The sequence below is a fragment of the Eutrigla gurnardus genome (assembly GCF_963514095.1).
Source record: "Eutrigla gurnardus genome assembly, chromosome: 8".
In the NCBI taxonomy this organism is placed as follows: domain Eukaryota; kingdom Metazoa; phylum Chordata; class Actinopteri; order Perciformes; family Triglidae; genus Eutrigla; species Eutrigla gurnardus.
In genome coordinates, this window is record NC_139922.1 from 12031638 (window position 1) to 12051423 (window position 19786).

Here is a 19786-nt window from a genome sequence, read left to right on the forward strand (position 1 = left end):
CTGTTAGTATTACTAGCAGTCCTGAGAAACATCTGGCTCTCAAACTGCTAAATGCTCCACTATGTTCACCAGCTGGTATCTGTGTCTGCTGCTTGGTGCTTAGCAGGTAGCAGCCCATTTTTTATCCTATTAGACATTTGTTGGAAATGGTCAAAATTAGCATAAATTCTGGAGTTAAAATTTGGGTTTTGTGAGGTTACCTTTGTCTTCCAAATTCACATCAGTTTATCCTCAACTACAAGTGGATGTTTGTGCCAAATTTGAGGGAATTCCCTCAAGGTGAGATCGCAACGTGCACAACATAATCCCTGCCAAGTAGCCATTGTTAATACAAAATGTTGAATAGACTTTACTTCGCTTTTTATTACTTGACTTTAATTTAACAGGAGAGTCGGGTGAAAGTCCAGCAAGCAGTCTGTACAAGCTCACGCAGACTAATCAAATTAAGTGGAAACACCTGTGTGGGTTTTTAACAGGCTTTTAATTGGCTTTTCTTTTTTCACAGCAGACATTCTGACCTGTCGCAGAAGGAAATACACAGCTGCAGTTAATAATGCTAACGAGGACTCTGTTCCACGGAGCTATAACAGTGAATGGGCAGGACCCAGCAGCTGGCTCACCTAAATGGAACGTAGTTATCGTTAGCTTCATTCATCACACCTGTGCTCGTCCAAATGTCTGCAGTGAAAGGCTGACAAGCTAGAGGGAAGGACACACCACCTTGCTGAGTTTAAAGCGCCCCCTGGTGACAATCACTTAAAACAACAGATCTACTTCAACAAATGTGTTCTAAAGCGTAACTTAATATTAAATATATTGCGCACATGTTATCACACAAACAGGACACGTGATAAACGGCATCAAATTTATTTCATCTCCATCATCGTACCTCAGAATGAACTTTTGCTTATAAGAATAATCGTGTATGCATTTATAAGTATTTTTTTGTAATAAAAATAAACACAACATTTAATTTAAAAAATTAACTTTTCCACATATCTCTTGATAGGAATGTCATGTTGTAAATGTAAATGTACTAACATATTTAATTACAGCAAACACAAATACATCTTAAAAGCACTTTTGGTCAAAAATAACATATTTCTGATAACATATTCTGATATATTTCTTCTGCTTATTATTCATGAAATTAATTATCATGGCCTGTGCGATAAAACAAATATTCTCCACTTGTTGTCATAGCTTAAAGACAAACACCACACAGGACAGTGTTGATATCTAGGAGTCAAAAGTGGTACAGTACATGGACAGAGGAGTGATATAACACTTGACGGGTAATGTGTAAAACTTGATATACCAGTGAAAGAAAGGAGGTACCAGAGCAGCGTTTTATTTTCATGGGTGATGTAGTTTTTCTGTCCCAGTCACAGCATCAGTCATAGCACTCTGCTCTGGATACAGCAGCAAATGGTAAACTGGGAAGTGCAGCGTCCTCACAAACAGTTGCTGTACTTCTGCACTTGCTCGCGGATCTCGTCCCGCACCACAGTGGCGTTTTCCTTCAGCTCGTCCAGCTCCATGCGCTGCTTCTGCATCCGCTGCTCGTTACTCTTGAACTTTTTCTCCAGTTCTGCAAACACAAGGAGGAAGGCGGAGGTCAACATGGGGAACAACAGGGACATCTTTGTAGATGACATTAATGTGGAAAAGGTACGTATTATATCTTTAATAAAATATCTCAGGCTATGCCTGATAACCACTGAACAAAAACTTGAGGCTCTTCAAAAACCTACAGATATCACTATATTCTCAGAGGAAATAGTTTACAGAAGGAGAGCCAATGTGTAAACTATGTGTACTGAACGTAGTCTACCTCATGAATAGATTGGCACTGAGAGCAGCTTCATGTACTCACTCTTGAGTTGTTCTATCCCCTTGCTGGCTTTGCTGAAGAGGTCTTCTGCCTCCTTCTTGATGTTCTTGGCCTTCTCGTTGATGTTTTTCAGACCTCCAGACTCCCCACCGAGAGAGTCCACCTTCATCTGCAGCTCCCGGTACCGTTTCTCTGTGTCGTTGAGGCTCTGGGAGTGACGACACAGTAGCGTGAGTAGCAGTGTGGTACTATCCACAACACTGGCTTCCTTTTATTCATTTGGGACAAAAGCATGACAGAAAGTTCTCTGCCCACATTCTCACCTGCTCCAGTGAGGATGCTAGTTGTGTGGCGTTGTTAGCCAGTGCTTTGGCGTCCTTTGCCATCTGTCTGTTCTGCTCCGTCTTGTTCCTCAGAGTTTCCACCTCCATGGAGAGGTTGTTTAAACGCATCATGACATCCATCTGCTTATCCTCCAGCTGCGTCAGCCTCTCATCCGCCTAGAAATGAGATGAAAAGTTTAGAGTTAAGGGGGGTTATTTGGAGAGATGTTGGGAAGAAAACCCAGCATTTAAAATAAACTGTTCTATAGGCGGAGGGAGCACTTGTCAAACACAAAGCCGTACTTCAACTGTTGCAGTCCTTGTGCTGTTCAGGTTGTTGTGGGCCTCCTTCAGGGCTTTTCTTGCTTTCTCGATAGCCTTCTCAGACACATCCAATGCCTGCTTGGTATTATTGGCTGTATCCTTCACTCCCTCTGCTCGACTCCTGCACAATCACACCAGAAATTAGACGGATACAAAAGCGTATTGTTATAGGCCTCAGGAATGAGCATATGTTGTAATCGAATAAATCGTAGGAAATAAGATTTAACTTAATTATAAGGCACCTATGCAGCATTTCTACACGACATAGATAGTAGCCCAAATATATGCTGGTCTATCATACAGCTGTGGTTAGAGTGATGATATGCTTACTTGGCATCTTTAGCGTTGTCGAGCAGCTCCTTGGCTGTGTTGATGTACTGTGCCGTTTGGTTGACGATGCCCTCGATGTTTGTGAGGTTGGAAAGGCTGTCCTTTATCTGCTTGACCATTTTGTCCAGAGTGGTCCTGTTGACCGGCAGGGTGATAGACAACACCTGCAGAGCCACCTTCTCTATGCTCTCTGGATCGGCTCCCTCTTCTGGACAGCAGAAGGGAGCAACAAGACAAATTAAATGCAGAAAAAACAGCTAATTAAATACCAGACAATCATTTCTGCCACAGCAGAAATCCTTCTGCAGTTGAACTGATGCTGGACTTTTGGCACTTTTGGAATTCATTAATTCAAAGCAAATATTACCAGTTACAACATCGACATACCCGTGAGGAACTCTCTGATCTTCTTAATGAAATCTTTGAGCTTCTTGTTATTGTTTTCAAAGTGGTCCTTCTTCCTCTGTGCTTTCTCTAGAGTGTTGATTGCCTGGATCTTTACATCCTGTGTCAGAGTGGCTATATCCTGGAGCTGGACACAGGTAAAGCAACTTGTCAACAGAGAAATGTAACACTTTTCAGTCTCCAGTCATGGAAAAAAAGAGGATCCACCATCACTCCTACTCTCTAGTCCATAAAACTGACCTTTCTTGCCACGCTCTGCAGCTCCTCGTTGGCGTTGTTCAGACTGTCGGTGGCGTTTCTGGCGTGATTCAGTGCTGCTAAAGAAATGCTCACTGTGCCGTTGCATCCCTCTCCTCCACATACGCGATTGCCCTTGTTGTCACGGCAACCGGCACCACCGCATGGGCTGTCTGGGCAACTGCCATTGACACTGGCATTGCTATGACCACCACATACCTGGAAGGAGCAACAGTACATAATAATACATTATAAATAGAATAAAAAAAACATTTAGAAATAATTCTCTTATATAAAGTCAGAAAATATAAATCATTAACAGTTAAAAGCCCACACACACACAGACACACACACACAGACACACGCACTACCCTACTGGACAGCTGACAGCTATGATCCACATCTACTGGCTAAAGAAAGTAACAGCACAAATGAACCGCCTGCTGATGGATGTGACCCAGCCAGAAGAGTTAACCCAAGGCCAGGCAGTCCTGATCATGAAGGACCCCCAGAAGAGAGCAATAACCTGCTTCTGCACGACATGGCATCATTGCACAGTGGGAAAACGCAATACAATATAACAGAAAAACACAGACAAAAGCACACTCCCTACCTTGTGACTGAGGTGATGGACATTCTTATCCAGGTTGTGGGCTTTCTGCTGCAGCTCGTTTAATGATTTGTTCTGGGCAGCCAGAGCACGCAGGAACTTGTCTTTACTGGCGTCCAGCAGGTCTTCAGTGACAGCGCGGGTTTCTTTGGACTGTTCCACGGGACTGAGAGGCCCGGACACTGAAGCATTGCATTTATCCTCCGCCTTCACTGATTCCTGATAGTACTTCTTCACTTTCTCAAACTGATCTGTGAGGAAGCAGGCACATTTTCTTATGGTTTTGTCTATAATATCTAAAATCAGAATTTCTTTCAAACTGTTTGCATGTGTGATATTTTAAGAGAAGAAGCCCTGAGAGGCAAGTGTTTATGACTTAGCAACAGATGAAAAGAAGGTTTCTATTTCTAAACAGGTTGCCACCTGTTTAGAAATAGCTGTGCACTTCAGCTTCTTATGGCCAAAATGAGTATTACAACAACAAACACTTAGAAAGATGATCCTGACCAAAACATAAAATATTACCTTGAAAAAATGTTTTACAAAAAGGAACCTCGTGATATTATCATGACAAAACCCTTTTTTCATTTGTTCTTAAGGTATAAACACAGCCAAAGAACAGGGAAAAAAATGAAGACTTGGAATGGATCACCATCATTTTTTTTCTCACTCACCTAGCAGGGCTTCAGTAGATTTTCTATCACATTATTGTTTGCTTATGCTGCTACATGATATTCATTAAAACTGATTTGATTGAGTTTGCTACCTGCAAATCCTGAGGTGAGGTAGTCATCTAGCAGGCTTTTCTTGTAAGCCACAGAAGTGTTGAGGTCCCTCAGCTCTCTCTCTAGGTCACTCAATGTGCGTCCCAGTGCCTCGTCTTCTTCTGCTGTTGTATTTAGCTCTCGGGCGACGCCCATCAGACGCCCGTCGGTCAGGGCGATCTCAGCCCTGGAACACACAGAGCAGCATATTATATATAATATCTAGGCTGCCGGTAGCAGAGCATCCGAACCAACCTCAATGAACATCCAAACACTAAGTGACATCCTCACCTGAGGTCATCGATGCTCTGTCCAATCAGCTGGTGGATCCTGTCGTTGTCCTCCGTGCTGATCAGATCCTGCACTTGCTTCAGCTTCCTCTCCAGCTCTTTGATGCGCGTGTCCCCGACTCCCGGTGTGACCCCGCTCTCCAGGATCTTCTGCGCGGTGTACTGGATGTGTTCCAGGTCCCTTTTAATCTGGCACACCGCATCGTCCCACAGCTGGAAGCACGGGTGACACTGGACACACTTGGGGAAGACGCCAGTGAAGCCGCGAGCGCATTCATCACACCGCTTCCCCGCCGCTCCCTCCTTGCACTCGCACGCCCCTGTTAATCGATCGCATTGATCCATCTCTGAGCCCAGCGGATGGCAGTTACACTCTGAATGGGAGGAGGCAGGAAGAGGCAGCAAAGGGTTTTTACAATGCAAGCGATTTGTCAACATTTACCAAACACTGCATTATACTTATTAGAAACTGATCAGTCACATTTAACTGATTGTGAATGTGAAATGTGTTGAATTTATTTCACCTGGGTAATTGTGACATGATGTAATCATTGCACCTGGTCAAAAGTGATTACTGGTGCATTTAAATAGGAATAAACAGAGGGTTGTCAACAAAATAGTGTATATATATATATATATATATATATATATATATATATATATATATATATATATATATACTACTGTAAATAGAGAAGTTCATGACTGTTATGAAAATGTGGCCCATGATGTAAAGTGAAGTAGATGACTTACCTTGACACTGCACCTGTGGGTCTCCCCAGTGGAACTGCTCACACTCAGTGCACTGTTTACCCCCAAAGCCTGGTTGACAGTGGCACTGGCCTGTGAACTGTAGAAGACAGATAGAATAAGAATACAAAATACGTTTTTGTTCGAGTTCACTTTTGCATTATTTATTTCCAGGCTTCGGGAGGCCTTCGTGCTTCCTCACCATGTTGCAGTGATTCCCCAGGGCGTGTTGGGAGTCACAGCCGCAGGGCTCGCAGCCTCTTTCCTGACCGTAGTTCCAGTGGTTAGGAGCGCACTGATCACAGTTATGGCCGGCCACGTTCTCCCTGCAAGAGCAGGCTCCAGTCTGCGGTTCACATTGACACTGTCCGTCACTGCAAGCAGACTGAACGGTGCCGGCAGTCACACAGGTACAGCCTGAGAAGGGAAACATATATTCAATGCACAGACAGAAGGAGGAAGGTTACACTGTGTGTAGACAGTATATGTGCCACAGCACTGGAAAATAGACTTCAAGCTTGTGCAAATAAAAAAATGAAATGTGTATTTACTCCGAAGGTGGGAGCAAAGCAATGTATTGCAGTAGATGGGAGGCAGCAGCAAAACGTAATATTCACCTAAAAAGTTTAAGTGTCTGCTATATTTAGAATATTTCACCACTTTATATTGCTGCTGACTGGAGTTACTCTCTTCAAAGACACAAGACTCTTTTTTACCTCGCAGAACACAAGAGTTTCTGGTTACCGCTGTCTCAATCGGTTTTGTGTTATTATGTGACTCTGGTGAACCCAAACTAACCCTTTAAAACACAAAAATTACACAAGAGCACAAACAAACCGGTCGAGGCAGCTATAGACCAGCAACTACCGAGTTTTCTGTCAATGATGTGTGGTGGAGAGAGCATAGATCGATTAAACAGCTTAAGTTTCCCATCAGAAAGGGCTGTCTGCAAGGTAAAGTGGTGAAAATATTCTAAATATAATGTTCACTTAAACGTTATCATTTTTTAAATTTTAGATGGATTTGCTGCTGCCCCCGTCCACAGCAGTACATAGCTTTGGTGACCTGTCAATCACAAGGTAGCCACGCCCTAAAGCAGTGTCACTCATTGCGCAGCTCGCGAGCCTCTTGCTGCTCTAAATTGACCATAATTTGCAAAATGAACATCACGTTGTATGGATGAAGAGCTTGAGACATTTTCTCATAGAATTCTATACAATCAGACTTAATTTTGTAACCAGAGTAGTGTTGGGACCTAACCGTTAGGACTACACAATGCGGCCTACAGAAGCCTACACATGCGGCCAGGACAAAGGGACAAAGGGGATTAAAAACTACACCGCCATTTTAGTTTCACATCTCACCCAGGTGAGAGATGCGACGCCACCCAACCATCCTATTGGCTGACATCTTCAGGGAACCCCGGGGGGTCCCCTGGAGCGGCCTGAGCTTTATAAACCGAAGCCGCCCGGAGAACGCTCTCTTATTCACTCTTACTCCGACTCCTACTCTGGCCTCTTCCTACAACCGGCGCAACACCACGTTGCAACGGGAGGCGACCCCCTCCCGCAGCGCACCGCTGCAACAAGAGGAACCAAGCCGGTTCCTGCCGTCCAGCTACCAGACGCTGTCTGAAGTAAGCTGACTAAATCGCCAAGCCGCGATTATATCGCCGTCCGTGGAAGAAAGAAACACGGACTGTTTTCTTTATTTGAGTTTGATCAACGAGAGGAAACCCGCTCCGCTCTCGTCTGGACGAAGCCGACTCATCACGTCCCCCGCTGACGCCGGGGACTCACGAACCACCGCCGTTACGGAACGCCGTCATCGTCTTATGCAACGATACCAGTAAGAGGCTATCAGTCTGGGCAGAGACACAAGTGATAGTGTAGGATATGCTTGTAATTCTTGTTAATGTGTTTTAAGTTCTGATCGCGGACCGCCGAGTCCGTTGGTTCATGTGCTGCTGTATTTGAATGCTGATCGTGATCACCGCTGGGTTGATTTCTGTAACAGTGTTTCCGACTAACCTCCGCCATATTCGCGAGCTCAGAAAGCCTCTACTATCAGTTAAAAGACCGGTCTCGCGGAATAAACGCCAGTTCATTCACGCGAGCCCGTGTGGTAACGACACGCTTTCTGTCCCTCCGAATATCGCTCGCGCATCCTCTCTCTCTTTGTTCGTGTCCCGCTAACACACACACACATACACGCCGCACAAACGTGTCCTAAGCCAGCTGTTCCCGGCGGGCGCTAGGGACATAGCTACATCTGGTGGCTACATACGGCTATCTCTCTCTCTCTCTCTCTCTCTCTCTCTCTCTCTCTCTCTCGCTACTCCGTCAGACCTCAGTGGCTCCGCCCCTGACCGCTGCGAGGAATAGCTCCACCTCTCTCTCTCTCTCTCTCGCTACCCCATCGAACCTCAGTGGCTCCGCCCCTGAACGCTGCGAGGAATAGCTCCATCCGGTGGCCGCCCATAGCCATCTCTCTCTCTCTCTCTCTCTCTCTCTCGACACGCACGCACGCACACACACACACACACACACACGCACACGCACGCACGCACACACACACATACGCACACACACACTCCACGTGTGTATCTCCCTTTGTTTAAGCTTGGCTTTGTGTGTTAGGTAGTTAGGTAATAAGGCTTTGTTAATTGCAGTGTTATTGATTGTGATCATTATTACTGATTTTAATAAATCTTATTATATTATAGCTAGCGGTCTCTTGTGCTTGTTGTGTATATGTCACTGGATAACAGCAGGTTGTGAAGGCTAGTGCTTGAATTTCACGCCTTTTTAATTGTTCGATTGGTTTTGTACTCCTATGCCAATGATCACGATGATTGGCATGTGAGTATAAAACCTTCATATTGAGACTGAATACAGTTTTAGGTTATCTTTTCCCTGATCCCAGGGTGGTGCCCCGTTTATTCATGATTATATCATGATAATATATTAAATATAATTATTAATACCGATAATCATATTGATATTGATAATTAACTGTTGATAACCAAATCTGCTCCTGCTACAACCCCAACATAAATGGTGCCCCGTGTGAGGCCTTCTTAAACCAGCTTTATCCAGAGATTTATGCACAATAACCTGAGAATTATAGTAATAATAACAATAATAGGAATTGTTGTTATTGATATCATTGTTTAGAAATCGATGTTCAAGGATCGATTTGTTTGCTCCCTGTTACTATTTGCCAAGCAAATACAGTTGAGGGTTGCATATGCATGTTGTGATTAGCCATTTATTGTTTGACAACAATACTAACAAACACAGGGTTAGGGATACTAAGACGCGTTATAACACTGTTATTACTCACCAGGGGTGCTAGAGACACCTCATTGACAGTCCACAGGCTGTAGAAGAGTACTAACATTTCCATTGTAAGTCACAGGTCGACGCAGCTCACCTGTGCACCCACATCAGTATAACAACAAATACATTCTTTTCTCTTGCGATTAACACCGAACAAGTAAAGCCACCGTATTCTTCCTTTCACTAGAAGTAGAGCAGAGAATAGAGCCACAGAGTGTACCGACTCTGTGAACGTTGAAATTGTACCTTGCTATTTCCACCACGGGTTCTAGCTCGAGTTAAAATTTCAAAATAATTCCCTAACTGTTCCTGCCGCGCATTTCAGTTAGCGTGCCTTTGGCAAAGAATTAAGTAAGCAGCCTACAGTAAGTCTGAGTTGCTGTATAGAATCATTAGAGGGTGAAGCTGACCTCTCTAAAAGAGAACCGCCAGTCACCTTATCAGGTGATTTGCATAACCCCCCTCCTTTCTCTCCAGACACAATGGAGACCTTTTGTGAACAGTTCATCTCATCTGTGGCACAGAGCCTTCAGACAGGCTACTCTGAGTTTTTGCAGAAACTAAATCTCAGTGAGTGCCAAGAGGAGATCAACGTGTTACTGAACAGCAGATCTGATGAAGTAACATCATCCAAGGGTCCATTATTAAAATGCTTGCTACTGACTTTCTACAAACAAACCTGTCTCTTGGTTCAGAGTAAATCTGCCCTAGAGAAAAAAGTGGTAGCACTAGAGGAGCAAAGTGCTTGTCACCTCCACGACGCTCAAGCAGCAGACATGAGAGCCATGCGTTATTTAGATGTCCTGCACACCACAGAGTCCCAGTTTTTGTCCTACAAGAACAGGTGGTCGAAGTCTAAACCAGAATGTCCTCCCTCAGCCGACTCGGCCAGTCAGTGTGATTCAGGCTTCTCCGACTCCCACTCTTTTTGTAGTGAAAATACGACTCCCCCGCCATGCAGAAGATGGGAACAGTTACCAGCGGACACAAAGTCCTTAAGACAAACTCCACTGAGAGATAGCGGTAATGGCTACGCAGCTTCCCATTGCTCCGACACAGACAGCGAAGAAACCAGCAGTGGAACTTACACAAGTTCTCCTCCAAAATCTTCCTATCTTTGGAACAAACCTGTAATTTGCGACGCGCCTCCTCAACCTAGCTTAGTCTCGCCTTCACCAGAAAGGACGCCACAGCGCTTCCGCTTTGAAGAGCTAGAGAGCATGGCTAAAGATATTCAACATTTTGATCCCGACAACTCGAACCATAATATTGACGAATATTTGAGAGAGTTAGACAGACTCCTGATTGACCTCCCCCATGCCTCCTCACGGGAGAAGCTCAGACTAGTCGGGAAGACCACAACCAGACATGTCCGCAGTTTCATAGGAACACTTGCACCCAGAACCCAGGACCGATACTCCAGACTTTGTGCAGCACTCCGGAAGGAGTATAGCCGGGACTGGGATCCCGCCGCCGCTACGATCAGTGCCCTCGCCGTCGTACATGAGGGGCAGGAATCACCCACGGAGTACTATTGGCGCTTCAGAGCCGCCTATGCTCAGGGCCGTAACTCCCCAGGAGTGGAGGAAGAGCCTGCCTTCAAGGCCCTCTTCCTGCATAACCTACACGAAAGTGTGCGCTACGATGCCACCATACACTTCAGGACACATCGACTCTCCATGCAAGAGATTCGTAATTATGCACAGATGGCTTGGGAAACCCACTCAGCGCGCAAACTTAAAAGCCAGCCCGCTAACTTCGACACATCTGCGTCCGAAACGTCTGCCGCCTTAAAGCATAGCCCTCATAACAGCGCGAAAGGGGGTGAGCGGCCAGCACGCCCCTGGAATCAGACAAACTCCCAAACTGACGAAGATAGGGATCCGTGCGACCCGATCGAGAAGCTGATAAAAACGATAGCGCTATGGCGTGACTCGACCCAACCATCACTAAACTCCCCCCAGAAGCCTGGTAAGAGACGGCGTGGGGATACTGAGCATCACCGACATGCCCACCAACTGCGTCGAGATGGGCATTCACACAGAAGTAGTAGGAAGCCCTACTCCGAAATTCTGTCCCAGTCACGTGAACCAGCAGTGTACAAACATGACAACTCAGATAATGACAGCGCCTCTGACATTTCCTCTGTTTCTGGCTACATGGAGTGTTACAGCCCTGAGCCACAACATAGTAAATATGGCTAACTTAAATCTTCTCCAGGAGTAAACCAAACGACCACTAACCCCTTCTCCTTTTCCTCGCTTTCCTTTTCCTCCTTCGTTCCGTTTCATAGTTGGGGTGTGTCCTGTTTGAAACTACCTGAGTGTAATGACAATGTTGATGTTTGTGAAAATTGTGTCTTAGCAGATGTTTGATATAGGTTAGACCATAGAAATCTCTGCCCAGACCGTAGAAATCTCTGCCCAGACCTTGCCTCAATCTCTGCCCAGACAATGCCTCCATCAAGTTATGGACTTTAACCTGAATGAACTGTTTAACCTCTTTTCCATGGAATATACAGACTGTTTGGACTCCCACATGTGTCAAGGAATACATGGACGGTTCGGCCCTTATGTTGCTCCGAAGGTTGCGTCCCACACCTCAACCTTCAGACCAAAAGGGGGACTGTTGGGACCTAACCGTTAGGACTACACAATGCGGCCTACAGAAGCCTACACATGCGGCCAGGACAAAGGGACAAAGGGGATTAAAAACTACACCGCCATTTTAGTTTCACATCTCACCCAGGTGAGAGATGCGACGCCACCCAACCATCCTATTGGCTGACATCTTCAGGGAACCCCGGGGGGTCCCCTGGAGCGGCCTGAGCTTTATAAACCGAAGCCGCCCGGAGAACGCTCTCTTATTCACACTTACTCCGACTCCTACTCTGGCCTCTTCCTACAACCGGCGCAACACCACGTTGCAACGGGAGGCGACCCCCTCCCGCAGCGCACCGCTGCAACAAGAGGAACCAAGCCGGTTCCTGCCGTCCAGCTACCAGACGCTGTCTGAAGTAAGCTGACTAAATCGCCAAGCCGCGATTATATCGCCGTCCGTGGAAGAAAGAAACACGGACTGTTTTCTTTATTTGAGTTTGATCAACGAGAGGAAACCCGCTCCGCTCTCGTCTGGACGAAGCCGACTCATCACGTCCCCCGCTGACGCCGGGGACTCACGAACCACCGCCGTTACGGAACGCCGTCATCGTCTTATGCAACGATACCAGTAAGAGGCTATCAGTCTGGGCAGAGACACAAGTGATAGTGTAGGATATGCTTGTAATTCTTGTTAATGTGTTTTAAGTTCTGATCGCGGACCGCCGAGTCCGTTGGTTCATGTGCTGCTGTATTTGAATACTGATCGTGATCGCCGCTGGGTTGATTTCTGTAACAGTGTTTCCGACTAACCTCCGCCATATTCGCGAGCTCAGAAAGCCTCTACTATCAGTTAAAAGACCGGTCTCGCGGAATAAACGCCAGTTCATTCACGCGAGCCCGTGTGGTAACGGCACGCTTTCTGTCCCTCCGAATATCGCTCGCGCATCCTCTCTCTCTTTGTTCGTGTCCCGCTAACACACACACACATACACGCCGCACACACGTGTCCTAAGCCAGCTGTTCCCGGCGGGCGCTAGGGACATAGCTACATCTGGTGGCTACATACGGCTATCTCTCTCTCTCTCTCTCTCTCTCTCTCTCGCTACTCCGTCAGACCTCAGTGGCTCCGCCCCTGACCGCTGCGAGGAATAGCTCCACCTCTCTCTCTCTCTCTCGCTACCCCATCGAACCTCAGTGGCTCCGCCCCTGAACGCTGCGAGGAATAGCTCCATCCGGTGGCCGCCCATAGCCATCTCTCTCTCTCTCTCTCTCTCTCTCTCTCTCTCGACACGCACGCACGCACACACACACACACACACGCACACGCACGCACACACACACATACGCACACACACACTCCACGTGTGTATCTCCCTTTGTTTAAGCTTAGCTTTGTGTGTTAGGTAGTTAGGTAATAAGGCTTTGTTAATTGCAGTGTTATTGATTGTGATCATTATTACTGATTTTAATAAATCTTATTATATTATAGCTAGCGGTCTCTTGTGCTTGTTGTGTATATGTCACTGGATAACAGCAGGTTGTGAAGGCTAGTGCTTGAATTTCACGCCTTTTTAATTGTTCGATTGGTTTTGTACTCCTATGCCAATGATCACGATGATTGGCATGTGAGTATAAAACCTTCATATTGAGACTGAATACAGTTTTAGGTTATCTTTTCCCTGATCCCAGGGTGGTGCCCCGTTTATTCATGATTATATCATGATAATATATTAAATATAATTATTAATACCGATAATCATATTGATATTGATAATTAACTGTTGATAACCAAATCTGCTCCTGCTACAACCCCAACAGTAGTTTAAGGCGCTTCAGCAAAGGGTTTACTTACTGCCTGTTTCAGTCCAAACATCATCCACATTTACAAGAATAAACCAAATTTGGGGGCAAGATAAGAAAATGTATTGTACTTCAATGTATGTACTTCAACGATCATCACTCACGTCTGCAGTCATGGACCAAAGCGTTGCCATAGTAACCGTCTTGACAGTGGGCACAGGACAGACCATCAGTGTGGTACAGGCACTTGAGGCATTGGCCGGTCCTGGGGTCACATGACTCAGGGTCCTCGGTGTTGATGTTGCCGTTGCACATGCATGGGAGGCACTGCCCACCGGGTTGCTCTGGGTTGCCGAAGTAACCAGGGGCACACTGGTCACAGCGGGGCCCTAGGGGAAAATCAAGACTGCTTTTCACTGCTGTGAGACTTAAGTATCGAAGCATTTCATTGCAGAATCAGCCTCAGAAGCAGTGCATGTCACTGCAGTGTGATAGCTTACCAGTGTAGCCTTCTTTGCAGTTACAGATGATCTGGTTGGAGGTGTGATCAGCTTGACAGGAGTGGCCATTAAAGTGATCTGAGCCAGGGTTACCAGGACAGGGGCAGGGCCGACAGTGCTCCCCTGAACCAAGCACCGGGTTTCCAAAGAAACCATCCACACAACTAGAACCAAGAAGGGATATATATATATATATATGAGTCTGATAACCAGGGAGAGATGAAGTTCAGTCAAGTCTGGAATGGAGTGATCCTTACCGTTCACAGAAGTGTCCTGCTGTGTAGTCCCTGCAGTCTCTACACTCCCCAGTACTGGGGTCACAGATGTCTGCGTGGCCATTACACTGGCAGGGGCTGCAGCTGGGGAAGCCCCACTGGCCCGGTTGGCAGTCTGAGCACTGGCGCCCAGTGGCTCCCTGCCTGCACTGGCACTGGCCTGAAACTGGGTCACACTGGTGGCTCAATGAACCCTCTGGGTTGCAGTCACAGGCTGGAAGGAAGAAGTTTAAAGGGTTATTCATTGTTTTTCTATTGCTAGTAACAATCAGGAACAAAAAAATGGTTTCTTTTTAGAAAAGGGCATATGTTTTTGTTTTTTTGCAGACTACGTTGCAATATGGTGGTGCAACATAGTCCGCAATGTTGCACCACCATGTTTCTACAGTAGCCCAGACAAAACAAACACTGGCTCTAGAGAAGGCACTTCATGTTTTATGTTACCTGAAGGCCACCATAATTCTGTGACAAGCTTGGGAAGGGTGAACAGAGAGGTATTCAGTTGGGTGCAATCTGCAAACTCACCACTAGATGCCAATAAATCCATTAAATAGAAGACTTGCACTCTTACTAGCCATTCTGTGTGAATATTAGAGAAGCTGCGGGGGATTCAACTGATGATCTTTTGCTTTGTTTTCGGACAAAGATACTTCAAAATAAGAGTCAAGCAATTCATGTAATTGATTTCAAGGAGAATCTTGATTACAGAATGTCTTTGTATTTTATGAGACATCAATAAAGGTTAGTTTTGGTTTGACTTGAATTTTATTTCTAGTGTCATATCACAACAAAAGTGATCTCAGGACACTTTTTCCATACAGCAGCACTAGAACAGTCGATTTTCAAAGTCAATGGATTTCAAAAGTCCCAATATCACCCAGGATGAAACGTTAAATTGCAACAGTGACGAGAAAAACTGCCTTTGCTGATCATTGAACTCACCAGTGCAACCATTCACTCCAAAGCCGTAGGTTCCTGGGGCACACTGGTCACAGCGGCGACCCATCACGTTGGGTTTACAATGGCACTGACCTCCCACCTTATCACACTCACCACTGAGGGAGCCCTGAGGGTCACACTGACAGGCTGCATACAACAGATGCACATAAAAGGTAAGATTTAAACTGTCCGTGAACACATCCGAGAAATCTGTGCTTGTTTTGTGTGTTTCTGTATCTACTTACACAGAGCACCATCATGAATAATAGATGAAATACTGCAGATGAGTTTGGAGCACATTTCAGCCAGAGCGGGCATCGGCGTGATCATAAAGGAGTCCGGACACCTGTAGAGGATCATCTCCTTCCGCCTGTTCTCAGCCTCTGGCTCATTACCTTGGAAACCAGGAAGCTCAGTGTATTTGGGGATCAGAACCAGCTATTGGGGGAAAAAAACAAAGGTTAGAAAAGAAAACAGATATATTGCAGTTATGTGATATAAATAAGCTGGGATTGTGAGCCAGGGAGGCAGTAAAGACAACTGTCCTATTGTTAAACAAGACATAAAAATGGAACACAGAGAGAAAACAACTGTCTAGAAATATGCCTTATATTGATATAATTTTGTGCATAAAAAGGGGGATAGATACATGCTGCATTAGGAAAATCTGTTTCAAGAAGTTACTTTAATGTCTTTAAAGGACAAATAACTGGATTTAGTTTGTTTTTAAAGCTCACCCTGAGCTTAAATACATGAAAGACTTGCATTTGTATTTTCCCACCACTAGAGGGAAGCCTCGTGGTGGGAGTTTGTACTGCATTGAAAATTCTTGTCTTGTTGTTTTGTCACAAACTGCAACTACTGATTATTTTCATTAATCATTTGTGGTTTATTTTCTCCATTAATCAATTGATTGTTTGTGAAATGAGACATACAGGTGGAGGCGGTAGCTCACCGAGTCAATGAGAATGAAGGCGGTGAGATGTCTGTGTGAGACCCCGTGGCGCTGGAACCTGATTGCAACCACGTAACGATTACTGGGCTCTAGGCAGAACGGCCTGGGCATCTGGATGTATCTGGAAAATAAAACACATACCACTTACCTTAACTTTAGTAAAACTAAGCTATGAAAATCTGAAACATTGTGTTTGACTACAGAAATGATAAAATACTTAAAAAAAAAAGATGAGTAATGAATACATTTCAATTTGGCGGCAGTTTTGGTGATAGGTTACTTCCTACTTCCATATCTGACTTCTCGTCTATTTCTAAACCAACCACCGTTCACCAGAGGCACCGAGATCAGTCCTCTACCCACGTTTGGCATGAAACTCTCCGTCTCTGTTTTTGGCTCACTTTGCTAATTGGTTTTGGCTGACAGACCAACCTCAGCGGAGAACGGAAGGCCAGCTACGGTCCGCTGAGACAGCCAGATCCGGGAAAGGCCTGACCTCTTAGTTCCAGATGAGTTCAGACTCTGAAAGGCTTTTCAGCTGATTGAAACTGAACAGTCTGAGTGTTAGGCTCTCCCTGTTCTTTATCCTATAATTTCCTGTTTTTTCTTCATTTCAAGAATAATTAACACTTATTGTAGTCTGATCTACAGTAATCTGTCTGATGTGTTGCTTAAGCCTTTGGTATCAGAAGATCAACATGAGGGAAACATGGTGCTGTAATGATTTCAGGCTTAAAATGAGTCTCTTAAAAAGCCTTTGAACTAAAGACCAAGATGAGAACAGTCAAAAGCAAATGTCCCTCAGATTAAAAATGAACTTTATAACAAGAAGTTGGTTGATCTGTATGACAAAAACATTTTGAGGTGAGGCTGATGAGAAAGTGATTAGTATTGGATGGATTAAAATTCGGACCCGATGATGATTCATCCTGTAGGTGACATGAATGTAAAAGCTGCAGGATACAGTGGACATTATTAGACATTAACTTTGAATCTCACAAGGAGGACCTTGGGGTTCAGTGTTTCTGTCAAAGACACTTGGACAGTAGAACTGGGGAACCTTGTGGATAAACGATGACCCGCTCTCTCCCCATGAGCCACATCCACCCCATTTTATTAAAAATAGTATTATTGTTGGCTACGCAAAGACTGCTGGATCGCTTTCCTAGCTTCTACCAACAACACAGGACACGCTGCATTTGTTTTCTGCAGTGAATTTGGTTGTTTCCAAACCTTTGCAACCAAAGATCAGCAGCTCTGGCTACCTTTTTTCAACGTGTTCAATAAGACGATGAAAAAAGCCTTGCTTGGTTTGAAATCTCTTTGCTTGGTCGTATGAATGGCACAGTATTATCTCTCAAGGTTTTTGCACGCTTTTTGGGGGATTATTGCAGATTAAGATGCCTGAATTCACAGCAATTAAAAAAGAACTTGCAATGCATGTTGGCTTGTGCATAGTTCAGAGGGATTGGTTGAATTTGTATTCATTTTTGAGATTTCAACATCGCAATTCCTAGAGGGGGTTTATCATCTCAGTTATCTTGGATCCTTTAAAGGTATGTCTCTGGTATGTTTGCCTTCTGGTATGTTTCCCTTACTATCAGTGCATCAACAGTAAAAATCAGAGTACAGTGAAATAAGCATAAAATACAGACTTGACTCATACAAGCCAGGGCAGGTTTCAGTGACAACAATGTAATGATGCAATTGTTCCTGAGCAATAAAACAACATAAACCCTATCAACACCTGGAATGCTTCCACAAATCCTTCAGCGACTTCTCTCTCTCTCTCTCTCTCTCTCTCTCTCTCTCTCTCTCTCACACACACACACACACACACACACACACACACACACACACACACACACACACACACACACACACACAGAGACAGAGACATATATATATTCAAGTTTTGGTACCTCTTGCGGTGCGGCATAGTCACAGTGTAGAGCTGTTCAGTTGGTAGGAGGTTTCCACACCGGAGACTGGACGGCAGCAGTACAGATGTTATACTAACTATGGCCTCCCAGTCTTCTGTGGACTACAACACACACACACACACACACACACACACACACACACACACACACACAAACACCACACACACACACACACACAAGGCTTAGTCCAAAAGACCATCACTACATCAATCTTGTGGGTCAGGTGAGGTCCACACACTCACACACCTCGGGTTCGTAGCGGATCATGATGTCGTACTCCATGGCGTAGGGGATGTTGTCGATAGTGAAAACCAGTCCGGCGCCATCTTTAACGCGGGCAAAACCAGGTCCTGTCCACGTCACCATGTGGTTGAGAGTGTGCTCTCTATGAACAGCCTTCACATCTGGCTGAGAGAGAAAGACACATGAACACATTCCAACTATTACCACCTCTACTTTAGAAGTTCCTTTTGGTTTCTACTTACTCCAGTATGACAGGATGTGCATGCTCTTTAAGTTTAATGAATGAAAAGTCTAATGAAGCAGCTTCCATGAAGACTAGAGCTGCTGTAATTCAACTTGATTGAGAAACAGTGTCTTGTTCATTTTCTTCTGCTACTCTCATTTTCCATTTTAAAGACTTAATCTATATCTGAAGATCGATTTATACTATAAGATTTTTATTTACTTGTAGTTAATTGAAGTGCCTCCACTTCACAACTGAGTAATTCATTTGACTGTAAGTAAGAAAATGTATCGTCTTTCAATAAAATGTTATCCTGATTAAATATTATACTGTAAGGAGATATTGTCCATCCATCCATCCATCCATTTTCTACCGCTTATCCTGTATTCAGGGTCGCGGGGGGCTGGAGCCAATCCCAGCTGTCAGAGTTCACTCTGGACAGGACGCCAGTCTATCACAGGGCCAACATGTAGAGACAAACAATCATTCACACCTACAGGCAATTTAGAGTCACCAATGAACCTATCCCCATCCTGCATGTCTTTGGACTGTGGGAGGAAGCCTGAGAACCTGGAGAGAACCCAAGCTTACACGGGGAGAACATGCAAACTCCACACAGAAGGAACCCGGACCCGAGCCCGACCCGGGAATCGAACCCGGGACCCTCTCGCTGTGAGGCGACAGTGCTACCCAGTACGCCAATGAGATATTGTGACATCTAAATTTATAATAACAAGCAGACGCAAACTTCTTTTGTTACTAATAGAGAATTATATTAATGGTGATGAATAACCATGATCTCTCATGTTCTGCATACACTTGGTACTCTCTAGATAAGTTATAAAAAGTCACTGTTCCAAAATAGACATAGTGTACTACAGCCATAGATCAACCTCATTTTCAGCTTGACCACTTTGAAATAACATCATCATTGACAGCCAAGCATTTCATTAGCTAGTTAAGTAGCCTCAAATTGGTTCATGATCACAACTGTAAGCTTTACAAATGTTGCGCTGTACATAGGCATTTTATTTATTATAATAAATGATAATGTGGAGCTTGACCCTATTTATCTTTAATGACTGCCATTCATGAGCTAG

At 44.8% G+C, this 19786-nt stretch overlaps 1 protein-coding gene across 1 annotated transcript in view; it reads right to left on the minus strand.

Annotated features, from left to right (window-relative positions):
* Window positions 1-851: 851 nt before the first annotated feature.
* lamb2l (laminin, beta 2-like) overlaps window positions 852-19786 on the minus strand; it is a 57270-nt gene continuing 38335 nt past the window's right edge. The window contains exons 16-35 of the mRNA XM_084015583.1: window positions 18467-18628; window positions 18200-18321; window positions 16278-16398; window positions 15568-15760; window positions 15326-15469; window positions 14366-14597; window positions 14109-14272; window positions 13773-13997; window positions 6070-6284; window positions 5871-5967; window positions 5119-5491; window positions 4830-5014; window positions 4067-4314; window positions 3457-3672; window positions 3199-3343; window positions 2812-3019; window positions 2461-2602; window positions 2158-2334; window positions 1877-2042; window positions 852-1591 (exon numbers count right to left, since the gene is read on the minus strand). Of these exons, the coding sequence (XP_083871709.1) occupies window positions 1455-1591; window positions 1877-2042; window positions 2158-2334; window positions 2461-2602; window positions 2812-3019; window positions 3199-3343; window positions 3457-3672; window positions 4067-4314; window positions 4830-5014; window positions 5119-5491; window positions 5871-5967; window positions 6070-6284; window positions 13773-13997; window positions 14109-14272; window positions 14366-14597; window positions 15326-15469; window positions 15568-15760; window positions 16278-16398; window positions 18200-18321; window positions 18467-18628 (3672 nt within the window). The 3' untranslated portion in view covers window positions 852-1454. The remainder of the gene's footprint in view (window positions 1592-1876; window positions 2043-2157; window positions 2335-2460; window positions 2603-2811; window positions 3020-3198; window positions 3344-3456; window positions 3673-4066; window positions 4315-4829; window positions 5015-5118; window positions 5492-5870; window positions 5968-6069; window positions 6285-13772; window positions 13998-14108; window positions 14273-14365; window positions 14598-15325; window positions 15470-15567; window positions 15761-16277; window positions 16399-18199; window positions 18322-18466; window positions 18629-19786) is intronic.